Here is a 21,978-nt window from a genome sequence, read left to right as displayed (position 1 = left end):
AACAGATGCATGACGAGTCTCTGAGGCACGCTTTTGGCCAAGTGAAAGTAATTGATGGCCAAACCCTCCAGCCTAATGTTGCACTTTCCTTTCCATATTTTTGTATTATTAAGGATAGGCTATATCGAGTGATGCAGAACACTCAGACTAAGAAAGAGATGACACAGCTGTTGGTACTGAAGAGCTGTAGGGAACTTTTATTCCTTGAGGCTCATCGTAATTCTATGGCTGGCCACTTGGGTCAGGATAAAACACTAAACCATCTCATGGCCCATTTCTATTGGCCAGGGATTCATGCCAATGTCCACAGGTGTGGTCTTCTCTGGTTTGTCGTGAATGCCAGCTGGTAAACCCAGCAGCCATGCCAAAAGCACCATTGTGCCCATTACTATTAATTGAGGTCTGCTTCAAAAGAATTGGCATGGATCTCGTTGGGCCATTAGATTGATCCACACATGGATATCACTTTGTGTTAGTAATAGTGGATTACGCAATGTCATACCTGGAAGCAGTGTCTCTTCACAATATCTCTGCACATATTATTGCAGAGGCACTCTTCTGCATTATCTCCCGAGTTGGGATTCTGAAAGAAATCCTGACTAATCAAGGCACTACATTTATGTCACACACACTATGCAAATTGTATGAATTATTGGGGATTAAATAGATTCGTACTAGTGTTTATCATCTGCAAACAGATGGGCTGGTTGAACAATTTAAGTCAAAAAGTCAAAAGTCCTTCCCGCACCATATGGTGCATAGGGTGGTGCTGATCTCCATTTCTGTAGCCCTCGGCCTCTCACATAGCTAGGGTTACAGTGGGGGGCTAGCTTTCTGGTAACCATGAGAGTTTGACCCTCCACTCACATCTGTATTGCAGCATGCCTTGCCAGATGGTAGTAGGTACCATTTTTATGATGGTCCTTGGTATAACCCAACTGCGAGTAGAACTCGTGATCTCCCGATTGACAGGTGGACACGCTAACCACTAGGCCAACTCATGGTGGCCACATCCAATTTAAACAAACACATAAAAGCATGATTTATAAGTTCATTCATGGGGATGCTAGGAACTGGGATAGGTGGCTAGACCCTCTCTTGTTTGCAGTGTGCAAGGTCCTGCAAGCCTCCACTGGATTTTCCCCGTTTGAATTGCTGTATGGGCACAAGCCCCGTGGAGTCTTAGACATCATTAGTGAAAATTGGGAGGAGGGACCTTCTCAAAGCAAAAATGAAATTCAGTACATTCTTGACCTGAGAGCAAAACTCAGTGAGTCACATAACCCAGGAGAATTTGCTACAGGTGCAAGAATGTCAATCTCGCCTGTCCAATAGAGGGACATGGTTAAAGGAATTTGCACCAGGAGATAAAGTGCTCATTTTACTGCCCACATCAAGCTCAAAATTACTCGCCAAGTGGCAAGGGCCCTTTGAAGTCACACAGTGAATTGGGGAAGTCAACTATGAGGTCAAATATCCAGACAGAGTCAACACATCAAATTTACCACCTCACTCTCCTAAAATCATGGAGAGAGGAGGTTCCTGTGGCTCTTGCAATGGTAGTTTCAGAGAGGGTGGAGCTAGGACTGGAGGTAAGTCCAAAAAATGCAGCCCAATTCACCCCCAGGCCCCTGTAGAGACCACCTCTCACTATCCCAGAGAGCACAGGTTATTAGGTTGCAGGAGGAATTCTGCAATGTGTTCTTGCCCCTCCCTGGTTGCACTGACCTCATAGAACACCACATCAAGACTCCCCCAGGGGTGGTGGTGTGCAGTTGCCTATATTGGCTCCCTGAGCCCAAGAAAAATGTGGTTCAGGATGAACTCCAGGCTATGCTTGAGATGGGAGTAGTTGAGGAGTCACAAAGTGACTGGAGCAGCCCGATGGTCTTGGTTCCCAAGACCGATGGATCAGTCAGATTCTATGTGAACAAAAGGAAAGTCAACGCAGTGTCTAACTTTGATGCCTATCCAATGACTCTCACTGATGAACTCCTTGATCAGTTAGGAGCTGCTCATGTTTATTCAACACTGGATTTAACAAAGGGATGTTGTCAGATCCCCTTGACTCCATTATCCCATGAGAAAATGGTCTTTTCCACTCTGTTTGGTTTACACCAATTTGTTACCCTTCCCTTTTTGGTTGTTTGGGGCCCCAGCGACGTTTTAGCATCTCATGGACCGACTTCTCCATCCCTACAATGCATAAGCCACAGCCTATTTAGATGACATAATTATTTATAGCAATGACTGGCAGCATCATTTACAATATCTCAGGGCTGTTCTGAGGTTGCTGAGGCATGCTGGGCTCACAGCAAACCTGAAAGTGTGCAGTTGGACGGGTGGAAGTATGGCATTTGAGCTTCCATGGGGGTCATAGGCAGGTGCATCCTCAAATTGATAAGACTGCAGCAATTGTAGCCTGCCCAAGACCTAAGCCCAAAAAGGGGGGTGAGGCAGTTCCTGGGACTGGCTGGCTATTATAGGTGGTTTGTGCCTAATGTTTCAGACATCACCAGCCGACTGACTGACCTCACTAAAAGGGGGGCACCAGATCTGGTCCACTGGATGGAGTCATGCAAACGGGCTTTTGCTCAGGTGAAAGTGGTTTTGTGTGGGGGCCTGCTGTTGCATTCTCCTGACTTTTCTCTCTCTTTTGTTTTACAGACAGACACATCAGATAGAGGGTTGGGGGCTGTGTTATCCCAGATAGTGGAGAGGGAGGAGTGCCTGGTGCTGTACATCAGCCGCAAGCTCTCCATGTGAGTCAAAGTACATCCATCCAGCCATTATCTGTAGCCACTTATCCTGTTCTACAGGGTCACAGGCAAGCTGGAACCTATCCCAGCTGTCTATGGGTGAGAGGTGGGGTACACCCTGGACAAGTCGCCAGGTTATCGCAGGGCTGACATAGAGACAAACAACCATTCACATTCACACCTATGGCAATTTAGAGTCACCAATTAGTCTAACTTGAATGTCTTTGGACCATGGGGGAAACTGGCACACCTAGAGGAAACCCACGCAGACACGGGGAGAACATGCAAACTCCACAGAAAGGCCCTGACCGACCACTGGGCTCGAACCCAGGACCTTCTTGCTGTGAGGCGACAGTGCTAACCACTGGACCACCATCAAAAAGGAGTGTCTGGCCATCAAGTGAGTGGTCTTCACTCTCTGCTACTACCTGCTAGGATGCCCATTCACCCTCTGTTCTGACCATGTCCTGCTCCAATGGCATGAAGGATGCCAATGCACGAATCACTCATTGGTATCTGGCCCTTCACCCCTTTAAATTCGAGGTGGTCCACAGGCTGGGGGTGCAGATGGTGGTGGCAGATTACCTCTCCTGCTGGGGAGAGTCAGCTGCAGGCTGGATGGCTACCCAGCCTGAGTCAGGCGGTGGGGGTCTGTGGCAGCGAGGGTGTGGTCAGACGTCAGCTGTGAATGGCGAGGAGTCAGGTTGAACCAGCAGGTAACATGTGATGAGGTACACTTGTGTCTCATTACTGGCTGTCTATTAACATGTCTCTGTGTGTCTTTCAGATAGCCCAGTAATGAGAGAGCGAGAGCAGCGTTCCCCAATGTGCGTGCGTGTGTGTAGTGTGTCTCCATGGTAGTGAAAGTCACTGAAAAGTGTAAATAAAATTAAAGCACACCTTGAATTGCAGTGCCTGTCTCTAGTTCCTCATTGCCCACTCTCATGAAGTTGTTACAGTGGGTTATGGAGTGGATAACATCCATACATCAGAAATGCATGCGCACCACTGCGACCTTGTTTCCTCACATAAAGCATGAGATGAAAAAGACTCAAACTTGCATCCTTTTTCCAATACCTGAATTTTCAGATAGTTCTTTTCAAATGATTGTGTTAAAATGGACCTGAAAAGGAACTAGCTGCCAATGAGGTTAGCGCTTTTAGTGCTCAGTACAACAGGACTCTTTTCTCTTGCTGGACATATATTTTTAGCATTGATGAGATTTCACACCATAACACCTTTACCATCATGTAACTGCTATGTAACACTGAATTATGAAGTGCTTCATTCAAAACATCTGCTTTATGGGAGATCATCTCACTTGATTTTAGAGTGATCAAATTTATAAAAAATATGGACATGCAGTACTGTGCAAAAGTCATGTAAAGAAATGCTGTAGACCAAAAACTGCTTAAAAATAATGAAATTAAATGTTTCAACATTTAAAAAAAAATATAAACAGCAATAAGCCATAATAAATGTCAATATTTGATGTGAGATGACCCTTTGCTTTAAAAAAAAATAAAATAGTAGTCTCAGGTACAATGAGTGCAGTTTTATAAGGAAAGGAGCTGTAGGTTTTACTGAGCATCTTGTAGAACCAGCCACATTTCTTCTGGACACTGTCACACTTGGTTCTTAATTTTGCACCAAAACCCAGTAGCCTTCATTATGTTTTCTGTTTGAATCTGAAAATTGGTCTCTTATGGAATATGCTGCTCAGATACAAGTGTTTTTCTGTAACATTTAATTTTGTGCTGGAAAATGTTTGGAACTCCAAAATATTTTTGTACTGACTCGATAATGTAGAAGTCATAAAACAGAAGTCTATAACAAAGCTTGTATTTAAAAAAAAAAAAAAGTGCCTAAGACCTTTGCGTAGTACATGCCATGAGTTATGTAGAGGAAGAATGATCATTCATTAAAATAATGATTGATTTCATTTGAGTATTAAATTGATTAAGCTCCAGAAAGCCAGATTCTGTTCCAGTAGAATAGATGCTCAGCTTATCCATGCAAGGACATGTTTATACCAGCCTCAGGGCATCCAAAAGCACATCCCTGAAGAAGTGGATATGGTCCAAGGCAGAGTAAATCTACTTCATGGGTGAGAACCACCTCCTTTACTCATTAACAGCTTTGTAGCGCCAGTGTAAACGAAGCTACAAATTTCTCACACACGAGTTTTCCCACCAAACTATCCATTTAAAGAATTAAGGAGGAAAAATAAAGCAGTTTTTACATTGCACCACCACTGCAACACACCAAGAAAATGGAAACATGACCATCACCAGAAGATACAGTTTCTCTTTATTTGCATAAACAAAATATTGTGCATTCCAAGGTTTGAACTTCAGATCACAAAACCTTAAACATGAACTTTAAAAAAAGAAAGAAAAGAAACAAAACACTGCATGATTTTCAATGTCTGACAACAAGCAATCAGCCTGGGTCTGGCTCATCAAGTCCCAGGAAGTGGTCAATCAAATTCTTGGCCTCGCCCTGAGGCTGAAGCTCCGCCTCATCTTCCTCTTTATGAACTCCCACAGCCATCATTTTTCACAGTGGTGCGTTCACTCATTATTAGCGAAAAAAAAGGTGGTATGCGCAACAAGACGATGTTTTGTTTCGTCAAATCAGAATGCTTAAGGTTTTTTGTCTTCAGAAATTACAGAATTTTTTAGGAAAAGAAAGGTGAAAAGAAGGCAGTGCATAGTAGAGTCTTGAGAGGAAGTTTCATGACGCATCTGCCTGCTTTTCCTGGTCGATGGCTGGAGAAAAAAAAACACTATCAGTATGTTAACAAACGTAATATTTTGTTCTTAAATAAAGTGTCTCTTACACGCTAGATAGATTTATCCTCTGTATTATGGATTATATCATAGGATGTTTAATTCTACACTTGCCAGTAAACCCTTGATAAATACTCTGTGCAGTTGGAGTAGTTTTAAACAAATCTTACTATCTTGCGAAGGCAGAGTATTCTTCTCACTCGTCTCAGTCTTCTTCAGCTTACTCTTGTCGAAGTTAGTCACTTCTTCCAGATTGGGTTTGTTGTCTGACATGCTTGTGGCTGATTTCTAAAAAGCAAAACATGAACGTTAAAATGGGGTGTGGTTCATCAGTGTGTAGATTTGCAAAATAGACCAGAATAACAATTTAGGATTTTTTTTTATTATTTTTTGATTTACTGCTGCTGTTTGCAATCTGGAAATACATTTAAAAAAAATCCTGACCAGACTCCTTGCAATGTATGAGATGGAGAATGTGATATGATTATTAAATAATCAGTGAATTCTTATTCTTTAAAGCATTTTTCAATTTAACACGACTGCATTGTGACCCCCTCTTGCAACTGGCACCGCCCTATGAGCAGCATCTACACATTATCTCCTCATTATTATAATTATTACTACTACTACCACCACCACCACCACCACCATTTACAGCCCATATCCATATTTTTTTTGTGGATTGTTCCATCCCAAACCCTGCAGCCCATCACACTGCATTACACTGAGAGGGCTCTGAACAAAGAGAACGCCTTCTGCTGCTACTATGTGCTCTTTGAACATCATTCGCTATAATTACAACACTTATAACCTGCTATAAATCAAAAATCTAGCAGTCATATTTTAAATCAAGATCATGCATAATAAAGGTTTAATGCATTTAAAAAAAACGAGGTGAAGCTTTTGGATCATTTGGTGATGTAAAATAAAACCATTCATTGCTGCTAATAATGTCTAGTAAAACACTTATAACTGCATAAAAATATACAGAAGCCACTCACTGTACCAGGGAGCAGAAGAAACAGCAACGTGATGAAAGCACGGCTCTGCGAAGATCCGCGCGAAGCTTCAGCCTTTTATACTCCTTATGCAAAAGACGCTGTACACGTCACAGCGCTCATTTACATACAACCAATGAGAACACAGCAAGCCAACGCCCCTGAGAACGCGCGAGAGCGACATCTGGTGGGTATTGTGTGAATAATAATAATAATAATAAACAAAGATTCCATGTATTTAAGAGCAAAACATTTTTAGCAACTACTACTAATAATGATTGCTATTATTAGTGGCACGGTGGTGTAGTGGTTAGTACTGTTGCCTCACAGCAAGAAGGTTCTGGGTTCAAGCCCAGTGGTTGACAGGGGCCTTTCTCTATAGAGTTTGCATGTTCTCCCTGTGTCTGTGTGGGTTTGCTCCAGTTTCCCCCAAAGACATGCAGGTTAGGTTAATTGGTGGCTCTAAATTGACTGTCAGTGTGTTTGTCTCTGTTGTTAAAAGTGCTATACATGTCAGCTCTGCGATGGTCTGGGGTGTGTCCTGTCTCTTGCCCATAGTCAGCTGGGATAGGCTCCAGCTCACCTGCAACCCTGCACAGGATAAGCAGTAATGGATGGATTCTTCTTATTAAATATTCACATTATTTTACAACAACAACAATAATAATGAAAACAACAACAATTATTATTATTATTATTATTATTATTATTATTATTATTATTATTTTAAAAAGCAAGCCAATAAAAGTATGTGTGTGTGTGGGGGGGGATAATAAATTAAAACAAATAAGGTTTAATGTAAATGAAGACTGAAATTTTATTAACTACAAAAGACAAAAGCAACAATAGAACATTTTTTAAATTTCAAAACAAACCATCTACAATATTTCTCACAGTGAAACAGGAAACACTGGGTGATCAGAATTTCTTTCTAAAACATTTACGTGAATCTTACTGTCAGAGTTACTGTGTGTAATTCTGCGATGAAGTTGAATAATGGATCAATATTATCTTATACACCTATTAAAAAGTTCCCATATGTCCCTTTAAATTAAAATAACCCAGACACCTTTATACATTATTCAGTACAACACAACCACTGTTTCCCTTCAAAATTACATTTACACCCTGTGTATTAAATTGGAAAGAAAATTATACCTGTACGGTGTCTTTCCTTCTGATAGTGTAGAGTAGATAAATAACATGTTACTGAGAGAATAGGGTTTTAAAATGAACATTTCAGCCAAAATAAAATGAGCACAATGCTCTTCTAATCTCAGATGTAGTCCAGCCAAGACAAACTTCATGTCTGAAGTCCGTGCATTTCATTTTGTGCTTGAGTTTCAAAAGCAATCTGGTGAACCAGCTATGGAAGATCATAGCCTCCAGTTCAGCATGGTACAAAAACAAAAATACTAAAAAACACGAACAACCAGTTGGAACTTGATTGCAAGCAAATAATACACAGGCAACCAGCTGGGATCATACAGAAACCTCCTAGAAACACCATAGCAACCACTTGGAATACCATAGCAACCCAGCTCACAATATCCTAGCAACCCCATGGAACACAGTAACCACCTAGCAACACATTACCAACCACCTGGAAATATCAAGGTGCCCACCTAGCAACAATCTAGCAACCACTTGAGATAGCATAGCAACCATCCAGCAACACTCTAGCAACTACCTAGCAACACCATAAGAACCAGTTAGGACAGCACCACCTTGCAACCACCTGGGAGAGCATAGCAACCACCTAGCAATACCATGTAATATTGTAACAATCAACTAGCAACATTTAAGTCTGGTTCCTCTTAAGGTTTCTTCATCGTGTAGTCTGAGGGAGTTTTTCCTTTTGACCGTTGGCACAGGCTTGCTCATCAGGGATAAAAAGGGATACAATTAGCTCATGTTTAAAGTCTTTAATTTTCTGTAAAGCTCCTTTTCGACAATGTCTGTTGTTAAAAGCGCTATATAAACAACTTTATTTGAGCAACCCACTGTACAATATAATACCTTAACATATCAACCACTTATCAACACCTTAGAAATCAGAAAACAATATGCTAGCAACCACCTGATAATCTATGAACACAAATATGACTCTTAATTAGAAAAGAAATAGAAAAAGGAAATATTGGCTATGAGACAGTTTGCACTGCAATATTTTCCCACTTTAATGTTTGCCTTCTCCAGTCAACAAAATCATGGTGATGATGAAAAGAATACAGTGTTTGTTGAAATATATGAAATATATCTGAAGTACTGATATGCTGTGTAGTTTATTCTTTCTCTCTGGGTCTGTTTTTGATAGTGAAGTATCTGGAGTAGATGTTGTTGTACATGACCTTGTTCTCGACCCGAATTGCATTTCTTAGACACTGCCAGAACCAGGGCTCTGCAGCAGGCATTCGGGGCCACTCAAGGACACTGTGGCTGCAGAGTCGCCTCCGCAAGCGCAGGAAATGTGAGTTCTGCAGCACGGGCTCAAGTAATAGCAGTATGATTACGTCCTCACTTTCCTCCAGCAGACGCTGGTGCGCCAGGTACATGGCCATCTTGAATGAGCCGCTGTTCACGTAGGAATGAGTGAGGATGAAGACTGTCTTGCGACTCTGGTGAATGCTCTGGGTCAGGCTGTCCAGGATGGGGCAGCCGGGCAGCCAGTCACGTTCTTCCAAACAGACTGGAAGAAAGTGATCACCTTGTTCCTCCAGCTGAACAAGGAGTTGGTTCAGGACCCACTCGGAGACCTGTGGGTCTTTGGTGTCATAGGTAACAAAGGCATCGTAGACATTATCTCCAGAACTCAAGTACTGGTACCCTTTGAATTTGGCCTTCACATAGTAAAACACATATGAAAAGTCCCAGTAGAATACGTGCATCAATGTTGCCACAAAAGTGGTGCATAGAATGAGCAAAGTGGAGAAGAAGTAGGCCAGGAAGGAAAGCTTGTCATTAACACATTGCTGAATGTCAAAGGATGTCACATTCACACCCCTGATTCCTTCAGGGGCACTGCATTTCACCAAAGTGGCCAGTCTGGGGATTGTCACATCACTTTGAAAAATCCAAAGGATAAATTCAAGTAGGTCACATGTGCAACGATATGGGTTCTCATGGAGCCACAAAACTTCCAAATGATTTTTGTCCTTGGGTGGGAAGGTGGACTGATTAATGATGCTTAATTTATTAAAACTCAGATCCAGTCTTTTAAGGTGGACAGCACCTTCGAGAAATCCCGTAGCCAGTTCAGAGATCCTGTTATGGCTCAGGTCGAGGAAACGCAAGGACGGGATATATTGAGTTATGTTTTTGGAGACATATGTCAAGCTGTTGTGGCCAAGAATGAGCTCTTCAAGCTGTGTAAAGGCTTTCATCAAAGTCCAGTTGAGAGTCGTCAGGGAATTGTGGTTCAGTCTGAATCTTTTTATTGTGACAGGCAAGTATTTGTAAACTTCTGTAGGGAGCTTCTTGATGTCATTGTTCGATATATCAAGATGTGTCAGATTAGTTAAATTCCAGAAAAGGCTCACATACTTTGTGTCTTTCCAAAGCTTCCCGAGTTGATTCTGCTGGAACTGGAGCTCGGCAAGTGAGTTGCTGCACATGTACTTGGTTGTTAAGGTAAAAATGCTGTTGGCACTCATATTTAATACTCTCAGCTTAGGCAAATTCTTCAAGAAATTCAAATTATGGGTCACTTCACGCACAATGAAATAATGTGAGTTAAAGCTAAGGTCAAGTACCTCCAACTCCTTTAACTCTTCAAAAGCGTAATCAAAGGCCAAATCAATCTTATTATAAGACAAGTCTAAATACTTCAGGTTAGGCAGTGATGTGAATTCTGTTCCATTTAATGCTGCTGCAAAGCCATTTCTGGAAAGGTTGAGACAGGAAATGTTTTCATATCCCTCAAATTGCTGTGGGGAAATGAAAAACAGATTATTTTTGCTCAGATCCAACACACAGCCAGCAGCTTTGCACTCCGGTTTGACAATCGGTCTGACAGGCTTATAAGGTTCAAACTCCCTTTTAGGACTTGAATCCATCAGCCTAGGTAGGTTGACGCGTGGAGGCTTTATGTTATTAACTGGCTCTCGAACCTCAGAGTTAGTGATAGGATAGAGCCGGTTTTCTGACAGATACAGGAGTGTTAAATTATGAAACCTTTTAAATATACCTGGATCCACAGCCACAATAAAATTTATTCCTATATCTAATGTGGACAGATTTTGCAAACCATAAAGAGGTGACAGAGAGTCATTTAGAATTTTTCTGAAAACCAAACCTTGGATATGCAGCGTCTGAAGACTGGATAACTTGGAAAAGGCTGATGCTAGGCGCACAGTTTCTGGATATTCTTTAAGTTCATAATTAAAGGAGAGATCAAGTCTATGCAGAAGCCCTAAGTTACTCAAAAATGCTCCATTATTCTGGATCTGTTTTGTCAGAAAATTGTAGGAAAGGTAGAGTTCCCGCAGGTGCATCATGTTCTTGAACCAAGCTTCCTTGATGAAAGAGATAGAATTCCCAGCAAGATCCAATAATGTCAGATTTTTAAGATGGTCAAAAGCTCGTTCATGAATTTCGATTGAACCATTGGCACATGGAATGCAGGGATATGGAGCATTGGTACAGCGTGGACAATTTCCCTGGATTTTAAGGGTTTTGAGATTTGGGAGTTCTTTGAAATCATCTTCTCCGATGAACGATATCATGTTGGAACCGAGTTCAAGCGTTACTAAGGAGACAGGCAAATATCTGGGAACATGACTAAGGTTATTATATGACAAATCCAGATGTTGTAACTTATCCAAGCTTGAAAATGTTCCATTACCAATAACTAAAGCCATAGAGTGACCACAATGATTCCCATAATAGCAATTTTTGGACATATAAAGATGGGTAAGGTTTGTTAATTGTGAAAAGTCTCTGCGACTTAGTGAGAGAATGTTGTTCTTGTCCAGTGCCAGTTTTGTCAGGGACTTTGGAAGCTGTGCAGGTACTCCTAACAGTCTATTTCCATTAAGGTTCAATTCTTTCAGGTTTGACAAATTTGCAAAAACCCCCTTGGTGATGTTCACAGGGTCTTTCTTGTTCATCCAGTTTAGATTGAGAATTTTCAGTTTTTGCAGGTCTTTCAATGGATCCGCTGTTAGGTTTTTTATTTCATTCTCAGATGCATCAAGCATGGTGGTGTTATCAAAAACTGTGGGCATGGATTTTAATTCTAGGTTGTGGCATATAAACTTAACAGTAATGTTACTCTCTATGATTATGCATGGATGTTTCTTCCTGAAATTTACATCCAGCACGCACACTGCAAAGCCGATCAGAAATGTGATTACCAGCCAGCATATTAGTATTAGCCAGTGTTTGCTAGCCTCCTGTAAAATAAAAAAAGACAAAATTTGCATTTAAAGTGTCTAAAATATAACTGAAGTGCTTTTAGACAAAAAAGTGTAAAAATTTCCCTTGACTTGACACAAGTATCAAAAGTGAACATTTATAAAACGCAACACAAGTGTACATCATTCTGTTTAAAAATAACTATCATTAAAATGGCAAAACAATTATCTTATGTATAAATCTTGTTTTCTCACCATGTTAGTGGTATTCCATATATAGTTCCTCTAAGAGCTCTCAGCCAAATAAGTGATGTTGAGAGAGTCATATAGAGTCACCTCTGTGGGGAAAAAAGGAAGTTTAGCTTTAACAGCCAACCAGCACTGTTTCTTCTGTGATGTGTGTAATCATAGATTTTCGCCATCTGGCAAATTAGCAAATTTATACTCGATCTTTGGATTTCCCCACAATCCATCGTTTAGCACATTCTATTCAGCCTTGTTCTGTCTGGCCAAATCAGTGCAAGTATTTTACCAATTGCTGAGCTATACCTCAGAGGCTACTTACTGTTTTATTTTTGTACCTCTGTTTGGAGTCCATGAAGGAAGTGCTGAAGATTCACTTCCCATTTTTCAAAGTTATTTTTTTAGTCAGTTATAAATCAGTTTGTTGTAAGGGCACAAATAAAACACCATAATAAGAACACGCTTTTCAGTGCAATCTGTTTCACGAAGACTGGAGTTTGATTGGAGTATGACTGACAACACATAATACAGTGGGGCAAAAAAGTATTTAGTCAGCCACCAATTGTGCAAGTTCTCCCACTTAAGATGAGAGAGGCCTGTAATTTTCATCATAGGTACACTTCAACTATGAGAGACAGAATGGGGGGAAAGAATCCAGGAAATCACATTGTAGGATTTTTAATGAATTAATTGGTAAATTCCTCAGTAAAATAAGTATTTGGTCACCTACAAACAAGCAAGATTTCTGGCTCTCACAGACCTGTAACTTCTTCTTTAAGGCCAAGTTTACATTAGACCGTATCTGTCTCATTTTCTTCACGGATGCACTGTCCGTTTACATTAAAACGCCTGGAAACGCCGGGAAACGGGAATCCGCCAGGGTCCACGTATTCAATCTAGATCGTGTCCCTCCGGTGCTGTGTAAACATTGAGAATACGCGGATACGCTGTGCTGAGCTCTAGCTGGCATCGTCATTGGACAACGTCACTGTGACATCCACCTTCCTGATTCGCTGGCGTTGGTCATGTGACGCGACTGCTGAAAAACAGCGCGGACTTCCGCCTTGTATCACCTTTCATTAAAGAGTATAAAAGTATGAAAATACTGCAAATACTGATGCAAATACTGCCCATTGTGTAGTTATGATTGTCTTTAGGCTTGCCATCCTTCCACTTGCAAGTGGTAAGTGACGCGCATGCCCGACATGCACTGAAATCACACACACAGCGGCTCAGTCCCAAATCACTGCTTGTGCACTTCACTCGTGCGCTCTGTGAGCTGCGCAGGGCCGGAGTGCGCACCCTCCAGAGGGCACTCGCTGTTCAGGGTGGAGTGATTTGGAGCGCAGGATGCCTGCGGAGCCGAGCGTATCCGTGTATTGGTGTTGCTGTGTGCACGCGAATCGTGTATTGGTGTTGCTGTGTGCACACTAATCGTTTTAAAAACGTTAATCTGATGATCCCCTGATACGGTCTAATGTAAACCCCACCTAAGAGGCTCCTCTGTCCTCCACTCGTTACCTGTATTAATGGCACCTGTTTGAACTCATTATCAGTATAAAAGACACCTGTCCACAACCTCAAACAGTCACACTCCAAACTCCACTATGGCCAAGACCAAAGAGCTGTCAAAGGACACCAGAAACAAAATTGTAGACCTGCACCAGGCTGGGAAGACTGAATCTGCAATAGATAAGCAGCTTGGTGTGAAGAAATCAACTGTGGGAGCAATTATTAGAAAATGGAAGACATACAAGACCACTGATAATCTCCCTCGATCTGGGGCTCCACGCAAGATCTCACCCCATGGGGTCAAAATGATCACAAGAACGGTGAGCAAAAATCCCAGAACCACACGGGGGGACCTAGTGAATGACCTGCAGAGAGCTGGGACCAAAGTAACAAAGGCTACCATCAGTAACACACTACGTCGCCAGGGACTCAAATCCTGCAGTGACGTGTCCCCCTGCTTAAGCCAGTACATGTCCAGGCCCGTCTGAAGTTTGCTAGAGAGCATTTGGATGAGCCAGAAGAGGATTGGGAGAATGTCAGATGAAACCAAAATAGAACTTTTTGGTAAAAACTCAACTTGTTGTGTTTGGAGGAGAAAGAATGCTGAGTTGCATCCAAAGAACACCATACCTACGGTGAAGCATGGGGATGGAAATATCATGCTTTGGGGCTGTTTTTCTGCAAAGGGACCAGGACAACTGATCCGTGTAAAGGAAAGAATGAATGGGGCCATGTATCGTGAGATTTTGAGTGAAAACCTCCTTCCATCAGCAAGGGCATTGAAGATGAAACATGGCTGGGTCTTTCAGCATGACAATGATCCCAAACACACCACCCAGGCAACGAAGGAGTGGCTTCGTAAGAAGCATTTCAAGGTCCTGGAGTGGCCTAGCCAGTCTCCAGATCTCAATCCCATAGAAAATCTTTGGAGGGAGTTGAAAGTCCGTGTTGCCCAGTGACAGCCCCAAAACATCACTGCTCTAGAGGAGATCTGCATGGAGGAATGGGCCAAAATACCAGCAACAGTGTGTGAAAACCTTATGAAGACTTACAGAAAACGTTTGACCTCTGTCATTGCCAACAAAGGGTATATAACAAAGTATTGAGGTGAACTTTTGTTATTGACCAAATACTTATTTTACACCATAATTTGCAAATAAATTCTTTAAAAATCAGACAATGTGATTTTTCTGGATTTTTTTTCTCATTTTGTCTCTCATAGTTGAGGTATACACTACCGTTCAAAAGTTTGCGGTCACTTTGAAATTTCCTTATTTTTGAAAGAAAAGCACTGTTCTTTTCAATGATCACTTTAAACTAATCAGAAATACACTCTATACATTGCTAATGTGGTAAATGACTATTCTAGCTGCAAATGTCTGGTTTTTGGTGCAATATCTACATAGGTGTATAGAGGCCCATTTCCAGCAACTATCACTCCAGTGTTCTAATGGTACAATGTGTTTGCTCATTGCCTCAGAAGGCTAATGGATGATTAGAAAACCCTTGTACAATCATGTTAGCACAGCTGAAAACAGTTTAGCTCTTTAGAGAAGCTATAAAACTGACCTTCCTTTGAGCAGATTGAATTTCTGGAGCATCACATTTGTGGGGTCGATTAAATGCTCAAAATGGCCAGAAAAATGTCTTGACTATATTTTCTATTCATTTTACAACTTATGGTGGTAAATAAAAGTGTGACTTTTCATGGAAAACACAAAATTGTCTGGGTGACCCCAAACTTTTGAACGGTAGTGTACCTATGATGAAAATTACAGGCCTCTCTCATCTTTTTAAGTGGGAGAACTTGCACAATTGGTGACTGACTAAATACTTTTTTGCCCCACTGTACTTGGTCATATTTTGAGAAAGAGAACTGAAACATATGGCAGGCAGGTAGAAACAGAATAACAATAGAATGAGTGGGTTTAGAGAACATGCAGCACGATGTAGCTGAGGTTGAGGAACTGTCAGAGCCAGAATTCATGAATCATGCTGACACTATGGACATTTCTATATCTGGGGGGTTTTCAGTGTTTTCCAGGGGTGTAGTGGCATATTTGATATAAAATAGAACGAGGAGAAGAAGAAGGGGAAAAAAGGTTAGGCCATGCCCACTTCGGGTTTAAATCCAAATACAGATATGGAGATTTGAGCCAGTAAACAGACACAGATAATGTCGGCACATTGCACCCCAACAGCACACTGATGCACACAATATTGTTTTATCTTACGGAATAATCTGCACTGTCTTTATTGTAGCATTTTATGATTATTTAACATAAGAGGAAACAAGTTTAAAAATAGCAGATTTTATTTTTCAGACAAGACAAAAAAATGTCTAATTAATACACGTGTTGAAGCGTAAAATAAAACAAATCCTACAATGTAATTTAAACCATGTTTGTACCACAGCACTGTTGAATTCTGGATCATGATTACTCAGAAGGCATTGAACAGCAGCTCAGGAGTGCAGCTGCAAATCACAGAAAAGAGAGGCTGCTGAGGAAATGAGAGTTTGTATCTGCTGTCTCATAAGTGATAACAGGAACTACCTTTATACCAATAAAATTAACTATAATTGGAAAACAAGCATGATTCTTTAATCCTTTAATATATAATTTTTTTCTCTTTTAATAAAAAATTGCTTTTGTATAAAAAGAATAAAACACCAAATAAGACCATGTTGGTATAGGAAAATAGTCAACTTCTAGGCGGTAACAGCAACAGAAAAACATTTGCAGAATATTAAAAAAAGAAACACTATGTATTACATTACAGGCATTTAGCAGATGCTCTTACCCAGAGCAATGTACAACACACCCAGAGCAGCCTGGGGAGCAGTTAGGGGTTAGATGCCTTGCTCAAGGGCACTTCAGCCATTCCTGCTGGTCCAGGGAATCAAACCAGTGAGCTTTTGGGCCCAAAGCTGCTTCTCTAACCTTTAGGCCATGACTTAACCATGTAGAAAGCCCATCTTGACTGTTACAGAGTTTCCTGGAAAAGCTTGTTGTAGTGCTGCTGGCTTTCAGTGGCCATGACGCTCCTAAGACAAAACCAGAAATACTGTTGCGCTTGAGGATTCCTTGGCCATTCCAGCACGGATCTTCTGTACAGCCTCTTCCTGAGTCTCAGGTACTTGGAATGACTGGAGGAAAATCTCTCCAAGAAAATTAGGATGATGACATCGTCCTTCTCATCCATGAGCCGCTGGTGTGCCAGGTAGAACGCGGTCTTGAAGTGGCCACTCTGGATAAAGTGAGGGGTCAAGATGAATATGGTACGCTTGCTAAGCTGAATGCTTTGAGAAAGGTTCTCAATGAGAGGACAACCTGGAACCCAGTCACGATCTTCTAAGCAAAGATGGAGCCTTGGTTCACCACAATCTTCCAGTTGAACACGGAGTTCCTGTAACACCCAGTCACTCACTGCTGTATCAGTTTTATCGTAGACTACAAAGGCATCATAGGCCATGCTTTCTGAGAGAAGACGCCGGTAGCCCTTGATTTTGGCAAGGCAGAAGTGGTAGATGTACCACACATCCCAGAGGAAGAGATGGCTGGAAATGGACAGGGTGAGTACACACAGGATCACAGAAGTGGTCAGGATATTGAGAATTATGGACAGATAGTTATGTTGGCAGGCTTGGAGGTTAAGTGAAATCACACTCTGGCCTCGCTGTGTACCAGGGGATGCACAGGTGACATCAGTGGCTAGTTGGGGAATGTTCACAGATGTGCGATTAATCCACCGGACAAACCATGTAGCGTTGCATGAGCACACAAACCGGTTATTGTTTAAGAACAGAACCTCCAGTCTGTCTATGATGTCTTTGGGGAAGCTTGACTCTTCAATGTACTTGATTTGATTATAACTCAGATCCAGTTTTTTCAGACTAAGTGCATCTTGGAGGAACTCAGGGCTCAGCCTCAAAATTTGATTCTTGCGCAAAACTAGTGTCACAATAGATTTTGAACAATTGGAAAGCTTTGTAGGCATGCTTGTTAAGTGGTTACCACTAAGGTCTAAGACCTCCAGATTTGGAAGAAACCTCAGACCCTCCCAGTAGAACGATGCCAATTTGTTGTTTGTAATGTTGAATTCTGTAAGTGTTTCTGGAAGGCTTTGAAAAACCGGATTGGGAATGAAGTTAAGATTGTTGTGAGAGATGTCAAGGGATTTTAAGGCAATTAGTTTTCTAAAATAGTTGTGATATCTTGTATCACCATCTCTCCATAACAAATCAAGGCGGTTGCCTTTAAATTCCAAATATTCCAGAGACAAGCTCTGCATCTCTGTGTTGGTGGATGTGGAGATTTGATTGTGGTTCATTATTAACTTGGTCAGTTTATTGAGATTTTTGGTAAAATTTAGCATGTGAGTCAACCCCTCTGCTTCAAAGTAATAGTTGTTGTGACTGATATCCAACACGACTAAATTGCTGAGTTCCTTGAATGCTGAGGAAAACATCAAATCAAGGCGATTGTGAGAAAAGTCCAGATACTTCAGCTTTTTAAGATAAACAAATTCAGAACCATTTAGAGCTTGGCTCATAGCATTTCCTGATAAATTGAGACACCGGAGCTCACCGAGATTCAGGAACCTTGAATGTAAAAAAAAGATGTTGTTTCTGCTGAGATCCAGTGTTTTTCCAAATGAGCTACACTGTGTGTTGAAAGGACTCAAAGTCCCAAGTTCTTTATCTTTACTTTTGCAACTTCGTGCATATTCATCATATCTAAAATAGTGAATCTCTCTCACTTCCCCACTTTGGTACTGAGTGCCTCGTGACATTGGGGAAGTGTCATCCTGCTTGGGAAAGCCACGTGCCATTGCCAGTGCAGCTGCATGCTCAGCTTCTGAAGGTGATGAGATTTTGTTGTCTGATAAATTGATGATATGGAAATGTTTCAGCCCTGTGAGAATGCTTAGATTAGTTAACTTGATGAAGTTTGTCCCGAGGTCAATAATTTCGAGATTCTCCAATAATGTTAGAGGCTGAATATCTTGTTGTTTGAGTTCTTGGAACACAAAGCCTCTGATTCTCAGGATCCTGAGAGACTTCAGGTAGGAGAAAGACCAAGACAAGTTTAGTGATGAAGGATACCTCTGGAGCTCATAATTAAAAGAGAGGTCTAGTTCTTCTAGGAAAGGCAGCGAACAAGGAAAGGAGGTGTGTGTTATAGCTTTTGCTAAAAAGTTGCTTGAGAGGTCTAACACTTGAAGTTCTTTACAGCCCTGAAACCATTGTGGTTCCACAGTAGTGAGAGAGTTGCTGTGAAGTCGCAGAATTTTAAGTTTGGTTAAGTTGAGGAAGGAGTGTTCATGAATCTGAAAAGGAGCATTGTTAGCACATGGAATGCACGGAAAAGGCGCGTTATAACAGCGGGGACAGTTTCCACTCAAATCTAGGATCTCTAATTCAGTCAAGTTATGAAAATCTTCTGCTGCTACCTTCTGTATGTTATTGTTGTATAAGTAGAGCTCCTTGAGACTCGATGGTAGTTTGTGAGGCACATAAGACAAATTGTTTGACTTAAGCGACAGCAAAGTCAATTTGTCGAGCTGCAAAAAAGCATCCTCCTCAACATAATACGATCCATTGCACGGGTTTCGGAAATAACAGTTCTGGCCAAGGTACAGAAACTGGATGTTGGTAAGCTCAGTGAGATTTTCCTTCAGAATTGAATAAATGCTGTTGACCTCAAGGCTGAGGAGCACAACATTTGGAGGAAGTCCTTTAGGGATGCTGGAGAGCTGATTTCCATCCAGGTAAAGTGACTTGAGAGTCTTAAGCTGCCAGAAGCTTCCATTATTAATTTGCAAACTTTTTGTGCACATGTGGTCTTTTGGGCCGATCTTGATGGGCACACAGTTGCAGCGCATGTCAATCTCGGTGATGTTGTTCAGGCCCAGGAAAGAGGTGTCATTGATGTGAGGAATGTGGTTGATGGTAAGCGTCAGGTTGGTGGTATTGGATGGAATTCCTGGAGGAATCGATGTTAAGCCTCTGCTGGTGCAATCCACTTTCACTTCTGTGTCATTGCTAACCCTGGACACGTCACATTGCAGAGTTTTCGGATACCATACGGTTTCTGAGCAAGCAGATGGACAGAAAAGGAGAAGGATGGCTATTTTAAGGATGCTGATCCTTCTTGCCATCTAAGAGGAACAATATGCTTTATTAATAATTGCGTATTAACAAGTTGTGGAAAATGAACCAACATCCTCCATAGAAATGTATATGACTGAAACATACAGTAAATTAAGAACATGTAAATGTACTAACATTTGAAAATTAAACCTACTGATAGATTTGAAAAAATATATATATATGTATGTGTGTGTGTGTGTGTACCGGAAAATAAGAATTAAGAACTCACCTTTTTATAGGGCTCGGGCATCACAGATCACAGCCTGCTGATTCCTCTATGGTTTTCAAACTGTGCTGCGTGACTCTGGAGATGAATTTCTATGTTTAAACATATTTGTTTTTTTGTCTTTTTTTCTTTGATCATGAGAACACAAAACCATAAAGGCAAGTGAGAGTGGTTATATTTAACCTCGGTAACTTCCTCATTATTGGACTACATACATGCAGGTTCAACCCCAATGTTGAAAAAAAACAACAACCCACAAACATAACTGTCTGGTTTGAAAAATGAGACTGATATGAAAAAGAAATAATATTCCAAAAAGTAATTCATGAATTATTTTTGGTTTGTATATAAAATCTTAAATTAGTTCCACATTTAACAGACACATTTCACTTGATTTAAATGCTTTCCATTTTAAGAAATACATTCTAACAAATTTAAAAAGCATAGCCATTTGAAAGATTTCTGCATAAACGAAAGCAAAACCACACAAAAGGGGAAATTCTTCAACATTTCCCAACAGTCACTGGGGACTCGCTTTTGACACCTCACACACTTCGCACATGCTGAAGTTTAACTGTATTCACTAAAAATGCATAAATTAAAAAAAAACATCAATAAAAAGCTGACTTGTTGAGTGTCAACTCAAATAACAACACCAGATGAAAATAAGTTGAAATATTTAATATGCTTGATAATGCAAATAAACCACATCTGACTTATGTAGTCATAAATATGCAAAGTATTATTTTTTTTATTCTATGACTGAAGCATCTGTACATAATTAACCTGGCAAATAAGTTGTAAGTGTGCCATTTCTGAACATTCAGTACATGGTATATTTTTAATATCATCACAAGAACATAGGCATAACCCAAGGTTTAAGAATGATACATTTCCTGTTTTAAAAACTCTATGTATTATATAATTTAATTTCTTTACAGATTACATAAAATATAGACAAGTCATGGATTTATCAAAACACACTGGCAAAAGTAAATGGATTTCACTGACCACCACATAATGATGATCACGGGTCAAATTATGGCTTTGAAGGAGCTAAAAATCAGCTGCATCATTTTCTCTTTTTCTTCTTGGGATGAGATCAAAATGGCTGAAAATCCCACCTGGAAATGTCAAAGGTGTGGAAAAGAAAAAACGAGCTGCTTTGGTCATCAGTCTGAGATGTTACAGCAACTCAAGTGTGTGTGTGAGGGGGGGGTGTGTCATTATTTTCATCTTTCTTGGTTTATATGCTTGTGCTGAAAGGTTTCCTTCCCTGACTGACTTCAGTACTGTTCTGTGAAGTGTATTTTATCCAGAACTGCATAGTAATACATTTTAGTCAGTAAAAAGTACTAAATAGTATCAAATACTGGAAATCACACTTTTCCTGTGAGTTGGAGAGATTATTTCCCTTTCTAAATCCCAGCTTTTGTAAAATAATTATTTGGTTGTGAGTTGAGATTGGCGGTCTTTGAACGTGACATGTTCACCAACAAGCACTGTGACCAATGACAGCCGAGAAAAAAGTTCTGGAAATGTCAGCATTCTACCTGCCAGATTCCACCCACCACCCAGTTCTCCCCTTTGATCCAGAGAGAGTCAGAGCTAACATATGCCTCCAATGAGACAATGTGAGGTCAGCCAGGGCAGCATGCCAGGGCAGCATCAAAGGGCAGCACAAGACACTTGAAGGAAAGCATTATCTACCCTCTTTCACATACATGAACTTACAGATGCCTACGATTAGCTAGCTGTCTCTGTGGAGAGAGGAGAGAGAGTCAGCAGCACTCACACTCTGAACTTTTTATCAAAACTTTCTTACAATGACACAACTTTCTTTTGTCGGCTGCCTTTTGGTCACAATGGCACCAAATTGGCTGTTGGTGAGAACTCAAATAAGACCTCAACTCATGACCAAAGAATTATTTTATGATTGT

At 40.8% G+C, this 21,978-nt stretch overlaps 3 protein-coding genes across 5 annotated transcripts; all 3 read right to left on the bottom strand.

Annotated features, from left to right (window-relative positions):
* Positions 1 to 5,052: 5,052 nt before the first annotated feature.
* On the bottom strand, positions 5,053 to 6,641 carry LOC132896432 (thymosin beta-11-like). 2 transcript variants are annotated; one of them, XM_060937250.1, is made up of 3 exons: positions 6,553 to 6,641; positions 5,722 to 5,839; positions 5,053 to 5,530 (listed from the first exon to the last, which is right to left on the bottom strand). In XM_060937250.1, exons 2-3 carry the CDS (start codon positions 5,822 to 5,824, stop codon positions 5,496 to 5,498), a joined length of 138 nt encoding a protein of 45 aa, XP_060793233.1. In that variant the 5' UTR covers positions 5,825 to 5,839; positions 6,553 to 6,641; the 3' UTR covers positions 5,053 to 5,495. The 2 variants fall into 2 exon arrangements, with proteins under 2 accessions (XP_060793233.1, XP_060793234.1); XM_060937251.1 differs by having other exon boundaries at positions 6,558 to 6,632.
* A 700-nt stretch (positions 6,642 to 7,341) lies between these two features.
* Positions 7,342 to 12,240, bottom strand: LOC132896431 (toll-like receptor 8). Its single transcript, XM_060937249.1, has 2 exons — positions 12,159 to 12,240; positions 7,342 to 11,942 (listed from the first exon to the last, which is right to left on the bottom strand). The coding sequence occupies exons 1-2, from the start codon at positions 12,159 to 12,161 to the stop codon at positions 8,835 to 8,837; spliced, it is 3,111 nt and encodes a 1,036-aa protein (XP_060793232.1). The 5' UTR covers positions 12,162 to 12,240; the 3' UTR covers positions 7,342 to 8,834.
* Positions 12,202 to 20,093, bottom strand: tlr7 (toll-like receptor 7). 2 transcript variants are annotated; one of them, XR_009656041.1, is made up of 3 exons: positions 20,042 to 20,093; positions 16,461 to 19,820; positions 12,202 to 12,241 (listed from the first exon to the last, which is right to left on the bottom strand). XR_009656041.1 is itself a non-coding variant. In XM_060937248.1 (2 exons), the coding sequence occupies exons 1-2, from the start codon at positions 20,060 to 20,062 to the stop codon at positions 16,644 to 16,646; spliced, it is 3,198 nt and encodes a 1,065-aa protein (XP_060793231.1). In that variant the 5' UTR covers positions 20,063 to 20,093; the 3' UTR covers positions 16,273 to 16,643. The 2 variants fall into 2 exon arrangements, 1 of the variants encoding a protein (XP_060793231.1); XM_060937248.1 differs by lacking the exon at positions 12,202 to 12,241 and having other exon boundaries at positions 16,273 to 19,820.
* Positions 20,094 to 21,978: the final 1,885 nt, after the last annotated feature.

Source organism: Neoarius graeffei, chromosome 13, assembly GCF_027579695.1.
Source record: "Neoarius graeffei isolate fNeoGra1 chromosome 13, fNeoGra1.pri, whole genome shotgun sequence".
In the NCBI taxonomy this organism is placed as follows: Eukaryota; Metazoa; Chordata; class Actinopteri; order Siluriformes; family Ariidae; genus Neoarius; species Neoarius graeffei.
Note: the sequence above shows the minus strand (reverse complement) of the source record. Positions and strands in the feature narration are given on the sequence as shown.